Below are 21,170 nucleotides of genomic sequence, written 5' to 3'. Positions count from 1 at the left end.
CCTTCATTACACCTTCAGAGCGAGTCCGCAGGCGCGCGGCGAACGCTGGATGTGCCCTTAGCTTGTTCTGGCCCGAACCCACGTTATGTGGGCGCAGCACCACTAAACACCCGTCACAGGTGGTAACCCATGCACAAAACCAACGGGGAAAGCCTCGGCATTGTGGCGTCAGCAGCATTCGCGAAGAAAAAATATACTTAAAGCGTTTTGAAATTTTTTTCAAAGAACCTCAGACAAAGGACTGCCTTGAGGCAGTTAGATATTAGCTTAAATTCAGTTTCTCCTTACTTCACCTGCTATAAGTGGGCAAGCCATGGATAGAAATGGAGCACAACTGCTCCAATTAAGCTACTCCAAAATGCCGGTTCCGCTGCTCCATAGTACTCCAAGATAACTCAGCTGCTCCCAACTGCTCCGAAATGCATTTTTTGTTGCTCCATAAATTGCTTCAAAAATCGTTTCGGTGCTAGCACCGCAGCTTGCCTATTGATGATTTTATTGATACAATGAATGAATCAGTGTGCATGGAAAGTAAAGCATGGGAATGTGGATCGCAGCGTATATACCAAGGGACATAGAAACATTATTATGCATTTCCAGATGGAATCTGCATGTTTGTTATTCGGTCTACACCGAAATAAATGTGGCCTCCAAGAATCGTAACCAGCGGCCTTGTAACTGAGTGAAGGAGGTCAATTTAGCATCTTTGTATTCGACGGAAGGAAACAAAGGTGTGGTTTGCCGTGCGCATCTCTCGCAGAACTTTTTTTTTTCTCTCTCTTTGTTTCGGCTCTTTCTCACTTTCCGGGTGCACACTTCAGGCATGATGTGTAGACGGGTGTCCAGAGCCTTGGCTTTCCTGCGCAGAGAATAATTGAGTACTTTTAGAAACAACGATCTCAGACGCATGTTAAGAGCCAGCAATTGAGGCTGTTGTCTCACTAGATAAGTTTGCAGTGTCAGCGTTAGGCACACTCGAGCAGGACTGCAGGACAGCGTGCTGAGACCCGGGTGTACAGAGGACATCTCGAGCCATTTAATCTGGGCGATTACACCGAGAGCGGCACACAAGTGGGACACACGAAACTGATGCAATAAACCCTCTTTTAACTCGTCGTAAAAAGATAAACATATTAAGATAAAGCATTGAGCTGAGCGAAGTAGCGAAATTTCCAGTATACTGAATGATCGTGCATTGCAAAAAAGAACTTTTCTGTCTAGCTTTCTAGCTATCTGGAACAAGAAACAGCCTACAAGCAGCGTACGATCGCGTTGCTAACGTGACGGTGGTGCGACCGTCACTATCTCTGCCGCAGCTTAAGACAGTATGTATACTATAGTGTGTGAAGCCGCCCGCATTCAGGAGCGCCATACGCAATTCCTCCGCGACAAAGAAGTTGGCCCGTTGTTCAAGCTTTAATTGTTACTTAAAACGTAATCAGCAAGAAAAAAGGTCTAGAATTTTGACACCTGTCTTGTTTAATAAAGTCACACATTAAAAAGCTGATTTCGAATTTTTTTTCTGATTGGCTGTCGGAGTGATACAGGACGCCGCGGATCATGACCCAGTGTTACTTCTTCCCCTTCTTGTACAATTTGACAGAAGTGTCGCTTATACCTTGCACAAGAAGGAGAAGCATTTTCTGCGCCCATGTTGTTGATCAGGAGATGACTGGCTGTACCCCCCCCCCCCCCCCCCCCTCTCATTCCCCTTGTTCTTTTTGCTGTGATTCTGCATATATATAAGGCACCTTCACTCAGATGAACTCAGTTGATAGTTTGCGCCCTTTCCGTCTCCTTGGCCTTTTCCTGCGCAACGTAGTTCTTCAAAGCAATGCACCAACTAGCCCAACAAGAAGTTCTTCTAAACTATCTCATAATCGTTCTTACAGCAATTTTCAGTTTTTTTATGCGTTAAAATGAGAGCTGTACGAATACGTACAACATTCGAGGTCTCGTTATGAAGTCAGTGGCACAAATGTTCACCACTCTTTTCTACAAAACCAGAAGTCGAAATGGCTTAAAAGTGATGTGATTAAATTTCTAGTCAATCTCAGAGCAATTACCATTTGTATGCATGTGAAACATACTAAACCTTTATACCTCAAAAAGGAGTTAATATGAAAACCCATCTGCTTAACAGAAACTGCTTCCGGAATATGACGGTGCTGAAGTTAAAAAAAAAAGAAAAACTTAGGGAAAAAGTGAGGGTGGTAAACTTAGCGTCTTGTGTTTTCCTGCTGTCCCTGTTGCACTACCAATTTTTGCGTCTTTTCGAGCTATTTAGCTACGGCTGATTGTGTGCAGCGATGTGTACGCTCAAATCGGTGAACACTTGCAATTACGATCCGTCATCATCATCATCACCATCAGCCTAACTACGCCCACTGCAGACAAAGACCTAGCTCTCCCATATCCCACCAATTAATCCTGTCCTGTGCCAGCCGCGGGTATACTTTATGCCCGCAAACTTCTTAATCTCATCCGCCTACCTAACCTTCTGCCGCCCCCTGCTACGCTTGCCTTCTCTTGGAATCCATTCGGTTACCCTTAACGACCATCAGTTATCTTGCCCTCGCATTACATTCCCTGCCCAAGCCCACTTCTTCTTCTTCATAGGGTAGAACATTGGGCCAGTTGGTGTAGCGACGTAATTAAAAGCTTTGCGCAGAATAACACAGGACGGGAGGGAGAAACACGCACACGCACACGATCGTTGCGCTCGTGTGTGTGTGTGCGTGTTTCTCCCTCCCGTCCTGTGCTATTCTGCGCAAAGTTTTTAATTATTCTTCTTCTTCATTTCGACTAGGATGTCATTAACTCGCGTTTCTTCCCCTGACCCACCCCGCTCTCGTCCGGTCTCTTAACGTAACACCTACATTTCCCTTTCCATAGCTCGCTGCGTTGTCCTCAACTTCAGTTCGACCCTTTTCGTTAGCCTCGACGTTTCTGCCCCGTAGGTGAGTACGGTAAGATAGTTTTTTATATACTCTACTCTTGAGGGATACTGGCAATTCTGCTCTTCATCACCTGAGAGTGTCTGTCAAATGCACTCCATCCCATCTTACTCTCCTAGTTATTACATTTTCGTGGTCCGGATCTGCGGTCAGTATACCTGCCCTAAGTAGACTTATTCCCTATCACTTCCAACGCTTCGCCGCCTATCACAAACGGATGTTTGCCTTCGCAGAACGCTGAACATTACTTTTGTTTTCTGCATATTTTTAGACCCACCGACGTGCGCTCATATCCAACGCGCTGAACTGGAGCAGCCTCTGCAGACAGCTGCCTGGCTTCACGAAAAGCTTACTCGCATTGTCGACCAAGGGCCACGGCACGCGACAGAGTCAGAGAACTTTCCAAGAGAAGGTATTCGCGTAAATGGGGTATAGTCTTATCTACCAGCAGCTTGTCCCGAATCGTGTCGTCCCCCGGGCTCTGAAACCCGCAGCAACCGACGAGGCTTCGAAGGGCAGAAAAGTACTCCTCTGCTGTCTCGCCGCAAATTTGGACTCAGCGGTGAAAACGGTGGCGGGCGGCGATCATGTCCACGGAGGGTTTGTATAGCGCCGCCAGGAAAGACAGTGCCTCATGGAACACTCCAGGACGAGGCGATTCTTCGCTGAAGGGCGTAGCCGAGGGTGTCGGAGTAGAAGACTGCAGTGAAGTGCAGAAACTCGCTGACCATCAGTGCCCAAGCAGAATGGCCTTCCGTCGGTCAGCAGCCAATGTGGAAGCACCCGATTCCCGCTACGCCCATGGAACGACGGGAGGAGTCGGCAGGAAGGGTGGCGGCTGCTGGAGACTCGAGAAAACTCATGACGAGAGTAGAGGAATCCTCGTCGCCAAAACATGTTGTATCGTCCTAAGAACGCGGAACACGTTGCACATAGCGTGCGTCAAGCAAGTTGTACTATATTCTTTCTTTCGCGTGTGCGTGCATCGCGCTACCTCTAGTTCTCCATCACAAAGGCTCGCCGCAGTGGAGGACTGCGGATTAATTTGACGTGGCACAGCACAGCTGGCGTTCTTGGGTTCTGCCTTCATGGAAACGCGGCTGCCGCTGCTGGAATTCGGCTCCGCGTCCTTGTGCTCAGCAGCTGAGCCTCGTATAACCAGAGAGCCACCGCGACGCCCAAAGGAAAGTGGGGACTCTCAGGGCGAGCAGTGTGAATTTCCCGAACAGCGTTTTGCGCGACCAGTGCGGGTCAAAGCCGTGTCGCGAGATGGAGCAGGGCCCACCTTCAGAGGCGTCCCGGGAAGCATCGGAGCGCCGAGCCCAGTCCGTAGCCGTAGCCGCGCGGTCCCAGGTGTCGCCGGTGGCAGGGCTCGCAGTAGAGCTCCCCGCCGGCCGACCGGTAGGAGCCCGAGGCCAGCCGCTGGCCGCACGCGTGGCACCGAAAGCAGCGCACATGGTACACGCGCCCGCTGGTGCCCACCTGCACGGGTTGCCAGGCATCCCTTACTGTACCCGCACCCACAGTGCACCGGCAGCGAGTCGTGTGTGCGCCCAGCACTTGCGGATACCCCCGAAGAGTTAATGTTACAACTAATAATAATAATAATAATAATAATAATAATAATGAGGAGGAGAAGGAGGAGGAGGAGGAGGAGGAAGAAGAAGAAGAAGGCAACTATGCGTTTTCGAAAGTTTCAAATGCAAGGCAGTGCGTAACTTGATGCCGTTTTTACTAACGACTGTTCCCGAAAGCAACCGCGTGGAGTAATCCCATGGACGGAGCTCGTGTCGGAAAAAGAAGTGATGCGGAGACGGGGGCCCACCTGTCTCTCGGCGAAGTAGACAGTCTCGTGGCAGCGCGCGCACGCCTCGCCGCCCCCGTAGCCCTGGCGCGAGCCGGCGCCCTGGTTGGGCGTGCACGCCGTGACCAGGCTCCACGATCCAGATGACGAGCACGCGCTGGGAGCCGGAGAGCACCTGCGCGCGGCGTTTCATCAGCCGTGCTCTGCGCAGCGTGCGTGGTGGCATCGCAGCTCGGACGGGCCTCACGCACCTGGAAGGCGCCAGACCCGGCGACAGCAGCAGGGCACCGCTGTAGCAGGCAGCGCAGTAGAGGTCCTGGCCCAAGGGTCGGGTGGCGGGTCGACCGCACGCCGAGCACGCAGGCCGGGGCCCTTGGCCGGCCGCCCTGCGCGCCTCGGCGTCAGTGCTTCGCTGGGCACCACGGTCTTTAACCTCCTGACTTCGAGGCCTCGGCAGTACGTTTGGGAACGCGTCACGCTTATGCCGCCGGTTTACAAGCAGTCGCGCGGACTTCCTCGGTTGTCGCACAAGGTTCCGAGAGAATTGCTCCCTCGGGCCCCATCCCCCCACCAACGCCTTCGGACGCGAGTACACACAGCATCACCAGTGTTGGCATACGCCCTGGAAGTAATGTCATCCGCGTGTCTTGTGAAACAAAGCCGATTCCGCGCGTGGACCGGCACAAAAGTCGAGCTTTGATGCGCGCCGAGCACACTTGCAGATCGACGCCATCTACGCACAGCGCAAAGCGTTTGTGCGCACTGGCAGCTGCGTATAAATAAAGATCGCCGCGGCCGCGGTTACGCAATGGATGCAAGGTACGCGCTGAGGGGACCTCATGAGCGCCTCGGGAGACGAGCAGGCGATGAAGCACACCGCCAGCTATCACGCAATGCACAGCGTAAACAACGCGGCCCTATTTTTGTCTCCCACCTGAGCGTGGTCATGGATGCACCGAAGCCGCGACCTGACTCCCTTCCACCACACACTCCGAAGACAAGTTAAATACAACCCCCCCCCCCTTTTTTTTTCAGAGGCGCGCGTCGTATTTAGCCGCCTTATCACTTTTGTCAATCGGTATGAGCGAGTAGTAAAATAAATTCGCTTATTGTTAACCCTGCTTTGTTTTGAGAGCAGCAGATATTCCATATATTGCAGACATCGCATAGTGTTTAAAGAAATTGAACTCGCGTATGGTGAAATACAAATACAAAACTTGAGTACGAAAGCCATGCTACGGCATAAAAACGTGGTTGCACCGCTTGAAAAAAAAAGTAAAATGCACCACTCTGATTACCGTGGAGAGCATAGCCAGCTTAATCGAAGCGGACAAATATTTTGAGCAACAGATGTTTCGTAGACCATCATCGAATGATCGCTGTATCGTTGCAAGCCGCAGAAAAAGTTCACGTGCACTTGTCGACGGAACGTTGTACAAAGCATTTAATACGGCACATAAAATATAACATTCAACTCATTGCGCGAGAATGAACCAGAGGCCAAAAGGAGGAACAGTTTTTAAAGGGCATCTTTCTTTCAGGCAGTTTGACCTTGGCGCTCCGGATTACTGAAACCTGACCAAGAATGAGAACAATTCTTTCTTTCCCTTTCTACGAAAATGGGAATGCGCGTTGCGAGCAGGCTTATTTTCTTTTAGATGCATACAGTGACAGCTAGAGTGCGTGGCGCGTTTCGAGCAGTTTGACCCCGTTTCGAAGAGGACCGTGAGCTTCGTTCGGAACCTTTGCGAAGCGGACGGGGTGCCACCCGGTAGCGGTTGGTACCTCGACCATGTAGCATGTTTTTATAGCGCTTGCAGTAGTTTACAGCGCAACACAGACAGAAGACCCTATCCCGCATACAAAGCAAGCGCCCTGCCTCTACAGGCCACTTCTACGGCCACCTCCAAGGCCATAGCCGATGTCTTCTACCTGCGTTTCCTTAACGAAGCAAATGAGCGCTCGCTGCGCTTAATGTATGTGCATCAGAAGTCATGCGGCTCAGCAGGGGGGGGGGGGGGGGGGGGGGTGGGGGGCTGAATGGCATCAAACTGGCTATCCTGGCTGCCCGAGAATGGGCCTCAGTGGCAGAGAAGCGAGACCGCCGTTGCTGCGGTGAACCTTTCTGCACTGCCCCCCCCCCCCCCCCTTATATGTATTTTTTTTTTTGCGGTCACGGACAAGCGTCGCTTAGCGATGACAATTCGCGTAAATTAAGGCAATATTTCACTAATAGCTTGGCGACAGAGCTGGCCGCAGAGCTTCGCAGGGGGCTATTCTTTATACGCGTAGGTGTTTACATCTGATAAGTACCACTCAACACAAATTTGAACGCTAACAAAACTGTATAAGTCGCTTGAAGTTTCGAAGTCTCCGATCCGTCTCAGGTTTCGACGGCGGCGGAGGTTTCCAGCAAGGAACGCAGGCTCCTTGCCTTCCCTTGCCTTCCCCTTCCCTTCGGGAGAAAGACGTAGATCAGGAATACTCGAGAATTGGTTGTTGAACGACTCCAACATGCCAACTGGCGTGAAAAGCCTTTTTCATTTTTTTTTCACGGCAAGAAGCAGGCCCGACGCTGAAGCACTCTGGTGTGCAGTTCTGACGCAAGATGCCTGACGCGTGCGTGGGCACGCGTGCGAGCGAGCGCATGCCTGCAGACCCGCGGGGCGCAGCAGGGGTTATAACGAAAACTCCCGGAGTGGGCACTGGGAGCGTTTCGAGGCGCAGCTGCACAATCGGGGCCGGTCGATAGAGCCGCCAAAGCCGTCTGGCCGCCACGCAGGCACGCGACGGGAAACCCGAGCCCGCCGCGCCCTCTGCTCGGCACGTGCCGGCACACGGGCGACACTCGCAACAACCGGCTATTTCGGGCACGCCCGCATTTGCGCGTCGCTGGTGCGTTTGCATGTCGACGCCAATCTGGCGCGCGTTTGCGCGATCTTCATCAGATGCCGCTGATCTGGCCAGCTGCGCGCACTGTCGGCTCTATACAGCCCGCGCAGCCAGCTCGTTTGCGTGCCACCGGACACGTGAGGGGTGACCCGCGCTCCTGTCTCCTGCTGGCCTACTTTTGGCAGCGCACCACAGCGGTCTGCGCGAGGTGTCTTAATCGCGTCCTCACCTCCGTCATCATCAGCTATAGAAGCGTGGCGGGAGCGCATTCACGCAGTCACGCGCGGAGTAGCGGCAAGGTGTGCTAAATCCGTCTCTCACGAGTTGTTCCTTTGTATGTTTTTACGATCAAGAATGACTGGTGGGCCTTGGCGTATACTTCCGCCGTTCTTCGAAATGTCAAGTCTGCGTAATTGGAGACGTGCGTTTCTGGGAATACCTTAAATATATTGACTGGCTTCACATTCGAAACAGCAGCTGTGCGACGCAGACTCGACGAGAAGGCTTACGGAATCCGGGTTTTATTTTTTTTCTCCCGATTTTCTCATTACCGCAGCTGGAGAAAGTCGGTCAAGTATATTGGTTCTGCGCGCTATTGGAATGCCTGGTTCACACTGCCAAGCGAAAGACTCCGCAGCGAGAAGACTCAAGGAGAGCCTCAGTTCCTCGCTCTTGTGACAGTTCGCTCCGACGTTTAGCTTCATCACTGTATATCTGAAGACCGTTTTTAATTACGCCGTGCACATAAGCCCACAGCACATTCATATGTGACTCATCTGTTCCTGTAAACCACATGTCTATTGGTTAGTTCACCGATAGAAAAACTAACGCAATAATCAGTTTTCTTTTATTCTTTTCAGGGGGAGGGAGGAGGGGACGAAAATATCAGCTTCTCTCTACTTTTAATGCGTCGGTCGTTTCGATCCCATGATCCACTTAAAGGGATGCGGCCACTGAGCGGCGGTTCTTTCGCGTGGAATACGAGGACTTTTTTCTTTTTGTTTTGCCTTGCATGAAAGTGCGGCACCTAATCGGCACTGCCACACTAACGCCACTGCGATTGGGTGGCAGAGACAGTAAATGTTCAAAGGCAAAGCTAATTCAAAGCTACTGCAAGACTCCACTGGAACCCGCAGTTGGTTGCCTGATGACCCATGCAGCGCCCATTCGTCGTAGAAGGTCGCGAGGGCATGAGCCATGACTGCCCTGCGCCACCTCACTCGGCGTGGCCAGATAAACCAGGTGTGTCTGGCACTTTCATGCCAGAAGTGAAGCTCTGTATTTTCTTCACTGAATCCTAACAACAAGCTGTTACTCTTTGATTATATTTTTCCCTCGCGGCAGCGTCACTATACGCATCTCCGTGAAACGAAAGGGTAGGCTTAGTTACACGACGTTGCTGCTTAACAGTGAAGCCAGATGTCACGACCGTCATTGTTGATTATTTTTCATACATTTTGTTCACCTTTCAGAAAACGAAAAATAAAATTGAAGTCCGGTGTCACTTCCCGGCGCGAGAGCTAAAATAAGGACAAAACTGTGCTCTGTTCAGCCGCATAGGTTGGGATAATATCATGTCGGTCGCCTTATTTCTCATTAGCAACATACGGACATTCGCGGGGGCAGTGTAGTGTGCATTTTGTGGGACATTCTAAATCATTGTCCGTACTTGCCAGGTTAACGCGCGTGACATCAAGCAAAAAAAATATTCATAGCACTGCTGGGATCTGAAACCAGCGCACGAATCAAGCATGCCGCCCATGTTCTCTCTGAACAGTGCGCCGTAAGTAATGCTGCTAGAGTTGACCTGCTTGCCAAACGTATCCACACATAAAAATATCGCTACAAAAGCGACGCGATATGCTGGCCCTTTGATGGTGGGGCGGGGTATAAGGGGGAGAATGTGTAGCGTTGCCTGAGCAAGGGATATTTTTAATTTAGAGTGTTCGTGAGCTCTTTTGGATAGAGTACTGACCCCTAAATCACTCGCAAGCAAAGCGCGGACCACGGCGCGCACGTGATGATTCACTCTGAAGGTTGTTCCAATCTTGACGAAACAGAAAGGGCGAGGAGCTGTAGATGCCATGGACGCAGCAGACCAATCATTTCTTTAAGATTAATGCCAATAATAAATCCTGGCGTGGCGCGTCGAAATGCAGACGGCGTTTGCATCGCCCGGCAGCCAATAAGGCAAACATCGGAAGAGTAGCACGGGTCTGGTGGATGCGCCATCTACGTCTTCGCTGCAGTGCTTACGCTTGCTGGAAGATCGTACCGCGAGGCAATTTTTAGACCGTTCGCACGCTCCGTTTAACTTTAAGGGCGCCTGTACTACTTGGTTGACGTCTGTTGCAAGTAAGGTCGACATTGTGAGAAACCACTGTGGGCCACACAAGGCGCGCGTATTGCGCTTTGATACAGTAAGGCCAAATTGATCACTGAAGTGACATTTCGCTACAGTAAATTTTGTTTACCGAAAATGACTGCAGGAAAATTCCCGCATGCAGATGCGCGGAAACGGCTGTCATGCTGCGAAGACTACGGCACGACCCTCGTCGCTCCTCAAAAGGGAGGTCTTGAGACACAAACCCTGGGCGAAATTTCCACCGAACGCGTTTGGCAATCCGCATGGAATGGTACCACGATGCCAGCTTGCACACGAAGCGGTGCATGCTGGTTGTATTGCCTTTCTTGAATTTTTTTTTTCTGTGCGGCCTCTCTCTTTCACAAGACAACAACGCCTGAATATCGGCTGCAGGGTCAGTGAGTGCTCTCGTATCATAAACGCAGTTCAGCACCTGCAGCTATGTGCAACATGTAAGCGCCGCTCCGCCTCCAACGCGAGTCGCGTGATGCACTGACACGAACGCGCGTGCTCGTTGCGGTCACTGAGCTGGTGCAGCGTTGTACCGCTCGGCGCAAGTCTGCGGGCTCGATATCCGGCCGCGGCGGAGGAGAGACGCGAATAAGGCCGTGTGCCCAGATTTCCGTGCACGTTGATGAACTCCGCGACGTCGAAATCGACCCGGAGCCTTCCACTACACGGCGCGCCTCGCAGCATACAAGTGTTGCTATGGCACGTAGGGGTAGGGCATTATTTAAACTTAATTTTGGAGTGACGCACACTCATTCCTCCAAGGTGAAGGCTGCATGTCGGTCTGCGCACATATAACGTGGCTGTTCTCGCTAGGTTCTTGCACCGCGGAGACGCATTCCACACATGCACGCACAACCAGTCCTCTCCGCTGCTGTGCATTTGCAGGCGACACGTGCCTGCGGTCGTCAGCAGCATCCATGCAGCGAACTGTCCACGCGCCTGGGAGCGCGCCAAAAGCGGAGTCTATATAAGGCGTACGTCGTCGGGAGAGCTGCCGCTTCCGAGGTGAAGCACCTTTGAGCGCGCGCCTTTTGGGCTCTCCCGCGCACTTTTCGCGGATTGAGAGAGAGGACAGGATCGCGGCTGCAGAGCGAGTCGCGTGGGCTGACTGTCATAGTGGCCGAAGCCTGTTATACGTAGTGGCACAGGCAGGGGCTTAATTGCTTACATTCTTTTCAGGCTGCTCCACCATAATTTTTGTCATAATGGCCGCTCGCAGAATTAGCGCAGGGCTGGTGGACGTTCGGTACGAGGAGGCGCCGTCGCTCTCATCCCGGTGCAATTTCCTCGCGGAGGAATGAGTCTGGTCGGCTCAGAAAAACCGAGTTCATCTGCCAACCAGGGAGATTTCAGTCTCATGCTAACTTTCGGGCGCACCGTGCCGTGTACTGTAGCGAGGTGGTGGCTGACGGGGACGGACCAAGACATTCGCCCAACTGGATGGGGTCGGCTCAATTAAACGGGCCTCCTCCGTGCCTCACGCCTTTCCCTTAGAGCAGGGCATGCCTCGAACCCTCCCGAATAGCGTTTCTGGCCACGCAACTGTGATGTGCGTGCGTGTTCGGGCATACTAAGCACGGCGTGTGCATTTGGCGCACTCGGCCTGTACGCGCCCTGACGCGGCCTAGCGTGGCAAGCAACGCCCGAGATCTCCAAGGCAATTAGCCTCATTGTGTGCTTCTATTTTAAAAATCGCGATACGCCGTACCCAGGCTGGAACAATTTAAATAAAGCTCACGGAAAGAGTGGTGAGCCGGAATCCGAAATTTTTGCCGTCCACGTGAATTAAGACGGACGATCTGTGCGCGGGGCAGTGCCTGTCGCGGCACGGGGACGTGCCGAGGCGCCGGCCGAGTGACGATGCACGTCGCCGCTCTCTTACGGAGTGCGCGCCGGGTCGCGAACGCCATCTGCGCGGGGCTCTCACCTGGACGCGCTGGCCAGCTCCGAGCTACAGCCGCTGGAGCACCGGCTGGCCTCCATGATCCGCTCCGGCGGCTGGCACGCTCCCCTCTCTTCTTCGAGCAGGGCAGCGCGTGGCTTTCTCGATACGGCGCTCGCGTTTCTTCTTCTTTTTTTTTTTCCCCCAGCCGACGCGAGTAGCTTATATTGCGGATCTGTGGCGTCAGTTGCGGGAATAAGCAATTTTTATCTGCGAGAACAAAACAGAGTGAGAAAAATCATTAAAGTAATAATTAATGGCTCGATCGCTTGCTGCGTGTTCCAATTTGCAAGCCTATAGCTTCACTTTGCAGCACGAAGGAAGGAAAGGAAGAAGAAAAGCTGGCCGCGAGAAAGAATCCCTTCTAATTTTTTTTTTCCCGATCTCAGTCAGTAAGACATTGCAACATTACAGGCATTGTGTACTATTATGCACATTAAGCAATTGTCCCGTCTTCGATCTCCAAGTTAACTGGACCCCTCTCCTTCCCTCTTCCAATCTATCAGACTACATACTATTTCCACTGCTTTTCCCGTCAAAAATTTCGTGTATCCAGTAATTAACCGCCTGTGTCTTGGCCACTCCCCCGTAGTGGGTATGTGCCAGCAACGTTTGAGGCCTTCCTTCCTTCCTTCCATCGACCGCACATCCATTTCCTAATTAATACGTATCTGTAGCTAATAACCGAGACCTCGCTCGCAGTTGATTACCAACAACGGTTCAGCGTATATCGACTGCATGTCAGCCTGATAACTTTGGGTTAGGTTTCGTCAATTTCCAGCGTGATTCGTTTATTTTCTCTTGCACTTCACCTCTCGTTCGCTCGCCTCTCTCCTCTATGACGTCTGCGTCGTACTTGCCACGGGTGCGGTACACGTAAGCTGAAAAAGCCCCGTTTTCTCCCGACGTACGTTGATCTCCGAAGCGAAGTATTTCTGTCCCCGCGATCTCCAACCGAGGCGCGGAAAATCTCCCAGGGCGCGCACGTGCCGACCACGCGAGGAAAAAGAAGCAGCAAAGGCAGCTCTCCCTTCCGACCAAGACTGTCGGGCGCTGCATATATATGCGGTGCAGAGAGATGACGGAGCAAAAGGCTGACGGGGGGGGGGGGGGGGGGGGGGGGGGGGGGGCTCTGTCTTCTTAGTTTCCTCCGGAATTGCGCTTTCCTCGCTCGTTGCAACATCCGTTCCATCTGATCACGAAACTCGTGTGGCCGGGCCGGCGAGTCTGTTGTTGCTCAAAACGCGGTCGGAATACTGCCGGCGCCATAAAAGGAGTCGTGGAGATAGTGCACAGGCGTAGAAGAAATTACGCAGGTTGCTGGATAAGTGCATTAAATTTGGGCACGTCTCGCAAGCGGCGAGTGCGGCAGCGGTCAGTGCCCGCTATAATACGGCCCATAAACTGCGTATACGCGGCTGCAGAGTATTGACCTGCATGTGTAGAGAAACAGTCTTTCACCACCACCGTACGCCCGACGTGGCCTCCCTCTCCGCGACCTCTCACGAGGATTCTAGTTGTATTATCACGGACATCCCCATGCCCCGCCCCTTATCGGGGGAAGGAAAAGTAAGAAAAAAGCGAAATAAATGAAATGTGCCCTTCGGTTATATATATACCCTCGAAGCGTCACACTAGCCTGGTCACGGGAGCATCTGGGCCGCTATGCAGAAAAACTGACGCTAGCAGTCCAACGCGCTGCCTATAAAGTACCTTTCGTTCGCACCTTCAGTAATATGTCAGCCGTGACCCGTTTATGCTCGTGTTGTCTGAGTGAAGACAGTCGCGGGCTTTTTCGTCGTCAGTTGTACAGGCGCACTTTCTGCGCGCATATAACAGCGCTACGAATGCCCGTATCTCATGAAAGCGGTATAGCAAGTGACAGTGGAGTTACAACCTTCGCCAGACGTCAACTCGTTCTTTGAAACTCTCTGGGACGTTCGTTCAGTTCCAGTTTCGGAAAATAGAACGCTCATACCAAGGAATTTTTTTTCTTTCACATGCAATCTTACAAGGTGGCTGGTCTCTTAACGATTACTAAAGTGAGACATCGTTCTTTCCAGAATAGTCGTCCCATAGGTTATGTAAGATATTATTTAGGGACGGCTTTACATTTGCGACGGGCTCTTCGTCCACTTGGAAGGCGATGACTCCGAAAGTGATGCAAGGTTGCGTCATTTCACGTGGGGAATTACCTTATTTTCTGCTCAGTTTTTGTGTGTGCAGCATAAGCTCAAGCTTTCTTAGTGAATAAATGACACCGCTAACGCAGACGTTGAGCAATGCTGTGTTGGTTTTTTTGTTTTTTAAAGATCACATAGTTCTTTAAAGCGAAGCTGAAATGTTTTCTTTTTTTCTAGAATTAGAGGTTACTCAAGAATTCGCTTCCAGGTAAAACATGCCAAGTAGTTTCGCGCTAGCATTCAAAATGGTGATGCAATCGCAGATTAAAGCAGCAACGATATTCCGGCTTCTCCTCATTGCTATAGAGGAGTGCGGAGAAACTTGTGCTAATGTCAATGTTGCCGACATTTCAGATATCCGCTGTCTTCGCACAGATGCCACCAAATAATGAATCGTCGGTTCACCTTCGGTGGCGCCGGTTTTCTTGCTAGTAGAAACCGTTTCTTCTCTGGAAACGTAGCGCCACCGTACGTGACGTCATCATTGCGACCTCTACCCGTCGCAGATCACTGCAGAGAAGCCTAAACACCGACGCGGCTTTGTTGGGCGATTACTTCATCATTTCAAATGCTAGCACAAAAAGGTTTCGCATGCTTTATCTGCAAGCTTCAAACATTCGATCCCTCTAAAATATCCGAATTCTAAAGCCTCTTCAGTTGCCCTTTAACGGCGAAGTCGGCGCGGAGTTTCCAACAAAACTACTTCACATTCGATCGATTTGATGCGTCGGGACAGTGCTTTGCACTTTACTTGTTGCCTGTTTCTATTCACTGCGTGCGTTCATACATCGTGTACATTCCGGCATTCCGCTTCAAAAACAAAAAAAAAAGACGCCGTAAACCCCCGAACCAGCTGACGCTTTCGGCAAGTCCAGTGCGCTTTGCGTACTGGAATGGAGATTTCGTGAACTGCCCCGCGCTCTCTCGCGCCGTCGCGCGCTAATGACGTCGAAAGACGAGCCCCCAATTCGCGCGACGAGGTGTGCCGTTGGTTGTCCGCCAACACCTTGGCGCCGTGATAAAGGGTTGACAGTAGACTGCGCCCACGTTAAGGACATCCTGCAATCTACTGATACAGGCAGTATGCGTATACAGATAGGCCAGCTCGCCAGTAAGGTGGCTTTGAAGCCTTGATTGCCGCCCTCCTTAATACGACAAGTGAAGATTTAAAATAGCGTTCGCTCGTTGCAGGGATGCCCGAAGGCGAAAGATTAGCCAACGTCGCGCTCTCCAAAGGGGGCTTTGCAACGCCAGCAGCGCCCAAGTGTTGGCGCACTCCTCCCCGGAGCCGCAGCGAAGCACCGCGTAGCGCAACAGTGCCCCGCGGTGGAACGGGGTCACTGAGCCGCCCGGGAGCCGATCGATGCCGGTGCGTCCAGACCGTGCTCCGTCTGGAGCAGGGGGCGGCCGCTTTCCCCCTCTCCACGTCTGAGTGGAGAAGGGAAGAGTTGGAGCTCGCGCGCATCGACTGCCATTGCGAAAACACGAGTGAACTTAGACTGCTCAGAATGCACGATATCTGTGGATCAATCAATAAATCTGCCGATTGATCTAAACGAAGAAACGACACACACGAGCGCTGATTTACTCACAACTGAATTTTTATTACGATGGAAAGACGCTTAAATAGAAGACATGAGAGGGTGGGTAACACGGCTGCTGCAGCGATAACCGGCAATCAGTGCGGTCGCGTCACAAGATGGCAAAAAAAAACAGGAACAAAAGAAAAATAAGCGATAAAAAGACGGTGTAAACAGCCGCGAAAAGGTGGTCAGGTAACAATAACAAAACCAACGAAAAATTATCCAAAAGGGCGGGGAATGCGTTAAAACCACGAAGGACACAGAGGGGAATATACAAGCGAATGCATAAAAAATGAAGAAGGTAAAAGCTTTAAAAACGTGCCCAAAAAGGGGGAATTAAAAGCGTTGAATTCTTGTAAGACGCTGCGGAGGATAAAACAAGATAAAGGCAGTAACAACAAGGGATCATTGAATCATTCAGCTGTATGTGGCACAAAAGACTTGAACCTTAGGTGTTCGTCAAGTCACCCAGAAAATTCAGCTCTTTTTTTGACAAGGAGAGGGATGCAGTGCTCACGCATTGTTCACCGGCATAATGGATTTTGAAGGCTTCGACGATTTCCCTCGGCAACCTATCTCGTCCTCGGCTGAGATAGGAAAACAAAGGTGAGGAAACAAAGTCTGCGGTGCGAGCAGCTATAGCCTGTAAAAGCGGTGAAAAAGTGAGTCCCTATGTTATACCAAGCTGCCTGAATAACACGCATGAACCTCGGCGCCAGTCCGCATGCTTGAAAAAAGAAGAAGAGAGATGCTAATAACGTATGCCGACGTCACGAGAGACACTCTGAACAAAAGAATAGAGAATCCGCTAGAAAGAGCGGCACGTCTGGCGAGAACTACATGCACTCTTGCGGTTTCAGTCAGAAAAAACAAAGAAAACTGCGGAAAGTGAAAGCCGTTCTGAATAATATTTGCCCAAGTCAACCTGCGAATACGGAGTGGGAGAGACCTTTCTTATCGGAGCGGTAGTTTCGAGGACAGCTACACACCTGCGTGCGAAGACTGCGGGAAGGACACGTGATTTTGCTTCTCTTTGTTAGAAAGCCTTCGCATAGCTTCAAGAGTGGACGCTTTCAATTTTTTCTGGCAGTTTTATTACTCGACTTGGGCTTAGTCGTGAACCGAGCATGAGCCGAGTGGCGTCAAAATGCAGATTAATGTATCCGCCTTTGTGCGCGTCGTGACAAGCCGCGCCTTCACCTCGCGCTGCGTTTCTCGGCCCGACTGGCGATTGAGGCTTTCAAACGCAATTGCTCACGTCAACCGTTCTGCGAGAGTCCGTTTCAATTGATAACACACCACGCACTGAACGAATGTGTTCGCTTCCAACGTTGCATATGCAATAATCTGCTTCGCTTATCACAGCTGTATACAGTCTTCGAAACGGCTCTCCGTGCGGAAATGCGAACGAGCGACAGTTAGTTCCGAACAGTATATCATACCGTGGCTGCCCGTATCGCTTGCATATATGTTTGCGCACTAAACGACATTTGCATTTTTTTTGTTATCCTCATACAGTGGCACATGCCCCCACAAGGGGATCGGCCAAGAATCGGGGTGTGTATGTGTGTGCAGCGATGAACTTCGCAACTTCGCCTTCTTCTGTGGCAAAATACTTGTGGCAACACCTGGGCTGTTATTACAAGCGGCGTAGCCGAAAGGTCGGGATTAATTTACTCCGCCTTTACCTCTGTAACTTGCCTGAAAAAACAAGAACATGGGCCCTCACGCATTTCGCCCCTATGAAAATGAGACAGCCGCAGCAAGGTACTACATATATCTAACCCGTAATGCGTAGCTTAAAAGCAGGGATGTAGTTGCGGCTGCGCTAGCGCATCCAGCCTGGACATCATGGAAAACATTTTGCGTGCCTAAAGCGGGAACGCAGTAGTTAAGCGTCTGGGCAAACAGGACATTGAGCGGGCAAGCGAGGAGAGTAGGGGGTGTCGGGACAAAAATAAAGACGGTAACGAAAAAAATTCCAAGTGTCCACCGGTCGCGCCCAGAATAGCCAGACTGTGAATTTTACGCTTTTGCTTCTGTCAGCGAACTGCGCGCAGGAAAGACAGGCCGCCTGAAAACGCGCCCGGCAAACTGGTGATGCAACATGCTCTTCGCTGCCGCTAGGCAACGGAGCTTCGATCACGAACGCGAGGCACTGCCGTTGCCGTACGTGTTCCTTGCGCAAGAGAGGCGCCTCGGCAACCCTCTCCACAAGAGAGGAGGAGGAGGAACGAAGGACTCTCACTAAACATGGCTGCCGGCGGGCGGCGGCGCGACTGCAGCGCCGCCCCGCCGAGCAACACGCCGTGGCCGTCGGCGGCAGCGGCGGCGGCGTCGTGGTAGTGGCCGGGGCCGGCCGTGAGGCAGCCTGGAAGCGAGCAGGCCGGCGTCGCCGCAGCCCGAGGGCAGCCGGCAGCGGCGCTGACGAGGACGACGAAGCTGAGGGCGGCAGGCGCAGCTCGTTCCAGGCCATGGCGGCCCCCGTGCAGCCGTGCCGCCGCCGGTGCGGGCCCGGTCCCGCCCGGCGGCGTCGTCGACGGCAGCGCCTCGTCCGGGAAGGTCGCCCAGAGGTCGGTGCGATGGCGTCGTCCGCGCGCTATATTTAGTCGTCGGTCTCTTCGCGTGGGAGACTATGACCCCGAGCGAATGGCAGTCCTCGTGCGCGATTGGGCTCGCTAGCTGCCGGCTCCGCGCCGAGTCTCTGGCAAGGCAGCTCTACTGCAAGCCTTTCCCTTCCATGGACGACCGGCCCACCGCGGTGGTGCGCTGTCCGCCGTGCCGTCAGCAGTCAGCGTCGTCCACGTCTGTCAACGGCTCGACGGGCTCCTGGCCCAGCCCCCCGCCGCTGCCGGCGCCGCAGGACGCCTCCAACTTCCTGGTGCGTACAGGCCGTGCTCTCTACGACCGGCTCTTTTCGCTCATCCAAGATCAAGCCACCGACTGTGTGGTGCAGTACTGCGAGCAAGGCTCGAACGCTGATGACCCGTCTTCGTCCGTCGATGAGAGTGCCGACGCGCCCGAGCAGGGTGTCCTTCAGAAACAACTCCCGCCTGTCGACTCCTGTCGGAGGGAGGACGTGGTCGTCGAGGAGCCTCGAAGTGCGGCCTCTCCAGAGCGTCCGCTGCAGAGTGCCGCGACCGGCGCCGTCTCGCGCCGAGAGGAGGCCAAGAGTGACAGCGATGAGCTCAAGACCGAGGATCAACCGCGCCGCTACCCGGCCGAGCGGGACGTGGTTCGCGCCGCTCTGGCGCACCGCGCCCCGGACGACAGCTTCCCTTTCCCCATCGTGCAAGAGCTGGTGCGACCCGGCGTGCTTGTGCAGAATGAGAGCGATTCTTCGTGTGACCTCTCGGACGACGCCTTCCACGACGCCGCTGACGGGCTGGCTGAGGAGTTCCGCGATGGCAGTGGCTCTTCGGAGACCAGCAACGAGGAGAAAAACGCCGCCGCCGCCGCCACTACAGACGTCATTTGCACCGTCGCCGCTGCCACGCCTGCTGACGCTCCGAGCGCCGCTGCCATGCCGACTCCTGACAGCGTTTCAAGCCCCAGTAGCAGCTCCACGCAGGAGACGTCCCCGAGCCGACCGCGGTCGTCTCGTTTCGCCAAGCACCGGTTCGCCGAGGCCCCGCCACGCAAGATGACGCCCCGAGCGCCCGAACTGCCGTCGCCGGAGCACCCACCGTCCGACGAATCGTCCTCGTCCTCGTCCGAGACCCTGTCGCCCTTCGCGGACGCCCAGCCGCCGCCGCCTGCCACGCCGCCCAAGCGGGACTCCGCCGCAGACAGCGACGACGAAGACGGCGGCCGCGGCGTCCTGGTGCGCAGCACGTCGCTCAAGAGCGGCAAGAGTCCGCCGGGCACCCCGTTCAAGAAGAAAATCGTGCGCTTCGCCGACGCGCTCGGCCTGGACCTAGCTGCCGTGCGCACCATCGTGTCCGAAGAGCTGCCCATGGTGCCGGCGTCCGCCTTCTCTCACCTGCAGCTGGCGCCCGTGGTGCGGTCGCCGCCGCCGTGTACGTTGGAGCTGAAGGCGCTGTTCGCGCAGCCCGGCGCCAGCCCGACGTTCCTGAGCCGGCTGACGAGCCAGCGCGTCTGCCTCGAGTCGGTCGTGTCGTCGGGCTGCGCGCTGCACGCCGTCATCAGGGTGCTGAACGTGGCTTTTGAGAAGCTGGTAGTGCTGCGCTACTCGCTGGACAACTGGCGCTCCTTCTGCGACCTGCGCGCGGTCTACCTGCCGGGCTCGTCGGACGGCATCTCGGACCGCTTCGGCGTCGACGTCTACCTCACGCCGCAGGGCGACGCGCAGGTGCAGATGTGCGTGCGCTACGTGGTCGGGGAGCAGGAGTTCTGGGACAACAACGAAGGCGCAAACTACTGCTTCGAGTTCCGGGACTCCCCCAAGGATGAGCCAGAAGTGACGCCCCTCATGAACTACCTCTGACCCGCGCCGGCGTCGTGTCAGCCCTAGTATTTATTCGTGACTGCGCGTAGCTGTACAGGAGGAACCAGTGTGTGGGCCGGAGTTTGTTGTGCGATGCGTTTCTCTGGTCGAGGCCGACATAGGTTAGCAATAATAAATGGACCGCCAGACGAGCGCAGGATCTGCTTGCCGTGGTGCGCGCGACCGGGTGTGCGCGGACGAGAGCGCGGCCACAGGAACGAGCTCTGCACCCCTTCCTATTTATTTTATTTATTCCGCGGGGGCGCACAGCGGTGCACCCGCCGTGGTCGTCTTTCAGCGTAGCCCGTTTGCATTTTCCAAGAAGTGCAAGTTATATTTTCAGAAATTGGGGCCCACAGCTGCCTTAACTAAATTATTCCACTCGAGGCTGAACAAAGGGTGTCATGCAAGTGTTAACGTTAACGAGTTCAATAAATGTTTCCTGAAAGCAGCTGTCACGCCTGGGGACAGCTGCCATGTTGAGAAGCCAGCCTTTTTCTGATTCGCGCGCAGCATCACATTAGCGTTTCAACTTGCACGATCAAAGCTGGCCGCTGCTATATATATATATCGTAAAACCGCAGCGGGTTTCCGCTAACTATGCGAAGCTAGTGCCACCTGTGATGCGAGTACGCCTGGGTCAGAACCACGCTGAGTTGCTGCCCGTGTTTCTGGCCTTGGCGCGTATCGGGAAAAGACGCTGCTTTTCACCGAAGCTCTCGAGCAGCCGGGATGCGCGCTGAGCGCCGCTGATTCGTTCTAATACGGCCTCATTTGGAGCTGGTTCAAAGTCGACGAAGTAGTCATGACGTGCGCAGTGTACGAGACGCATCCTCCACTTGCATCGAGCCTGTCTGCGCACACATCGATATAGGCGTCTGCGCTGCACTTCCTCGTATTATTTGTTAGTAACGAGTAACGTCGCCTGCTCGAACTTTCGCTTCATTAGGCAATGTGTATGTGAAGCGTGCTCCGCTCGGTAAGA

General features: G+C 53.4%; 2 protein-coding genes across 2 annotated transcripts; one reads left to right on the top strand and one right to left on the bottom strand.

Moving 5' to 3' along the window:
• Positions 1-489: 489 nt before the first annotated feature.
• On the bottom strand, positions 490-12,150 carry LOC144112521 (uncharacterized). Its single transcript, XM_077645331.1, has 5 exons — positions 11,958-12,150; positions 5,013-5,147; positions 4,783-4,936; positions 4,243-4,439; positions 490-859 (listed from the first exon to the last, which is right to left on the bottom strand). Exons 1-4 carry the CDS (start codon positions 12,011-12,013, stop codon positions 4,245-4,247), a joined length of 540 nt encoding a protein of 179 aa, XP_077501457.1. The 5' UTR covers positions 12,014-12,150; the 3' UTR covers positions 490-859; positions 4,243-4,244.
• A 5,912-nt stretch (positions 12,151-18,062) lies between these two features.
• On the top strand, positions 18,063-20,671 carry Gbs-76A (Glycogen binding subunit 76A). The gene has a single exon (XM_077645330.1). The coding sequence runs from the start codon at positions 18,374-18,376 to the stop codon at positions 20,183-20,185; it is 1,812 nt and encodes a 603-aa protein (XP_077501456.1). The 5' UTR covers positions 18,063-18,373; the 3' UTR covers positions 20,186-20,671.
• Positions 20,672-21,170: the final 499 nt, after the last annotated feature.

Source organism: Amblyomma americanum, unplaced genomic scaffold, assembly GCF_052857255.1.
Source record: "Amblyomma americanum isolate KBUSLIRL-KWMA unplaced genomic scaffold, ASM5285725v1 scaffold_364, whole genome shotgun sequence".
Lineage (NCBI taxonomy): Eukaryota > Metazoa > Arthropoda > Arachnida > Ixodida > Ixodidae > Amblyomma > Amblyomma americanum.
The sequence above is the reverse complement of the archived record's forward strand: the minus strand, read 5'-3'. Positions and strand labels throughout refer to the sequence as shown.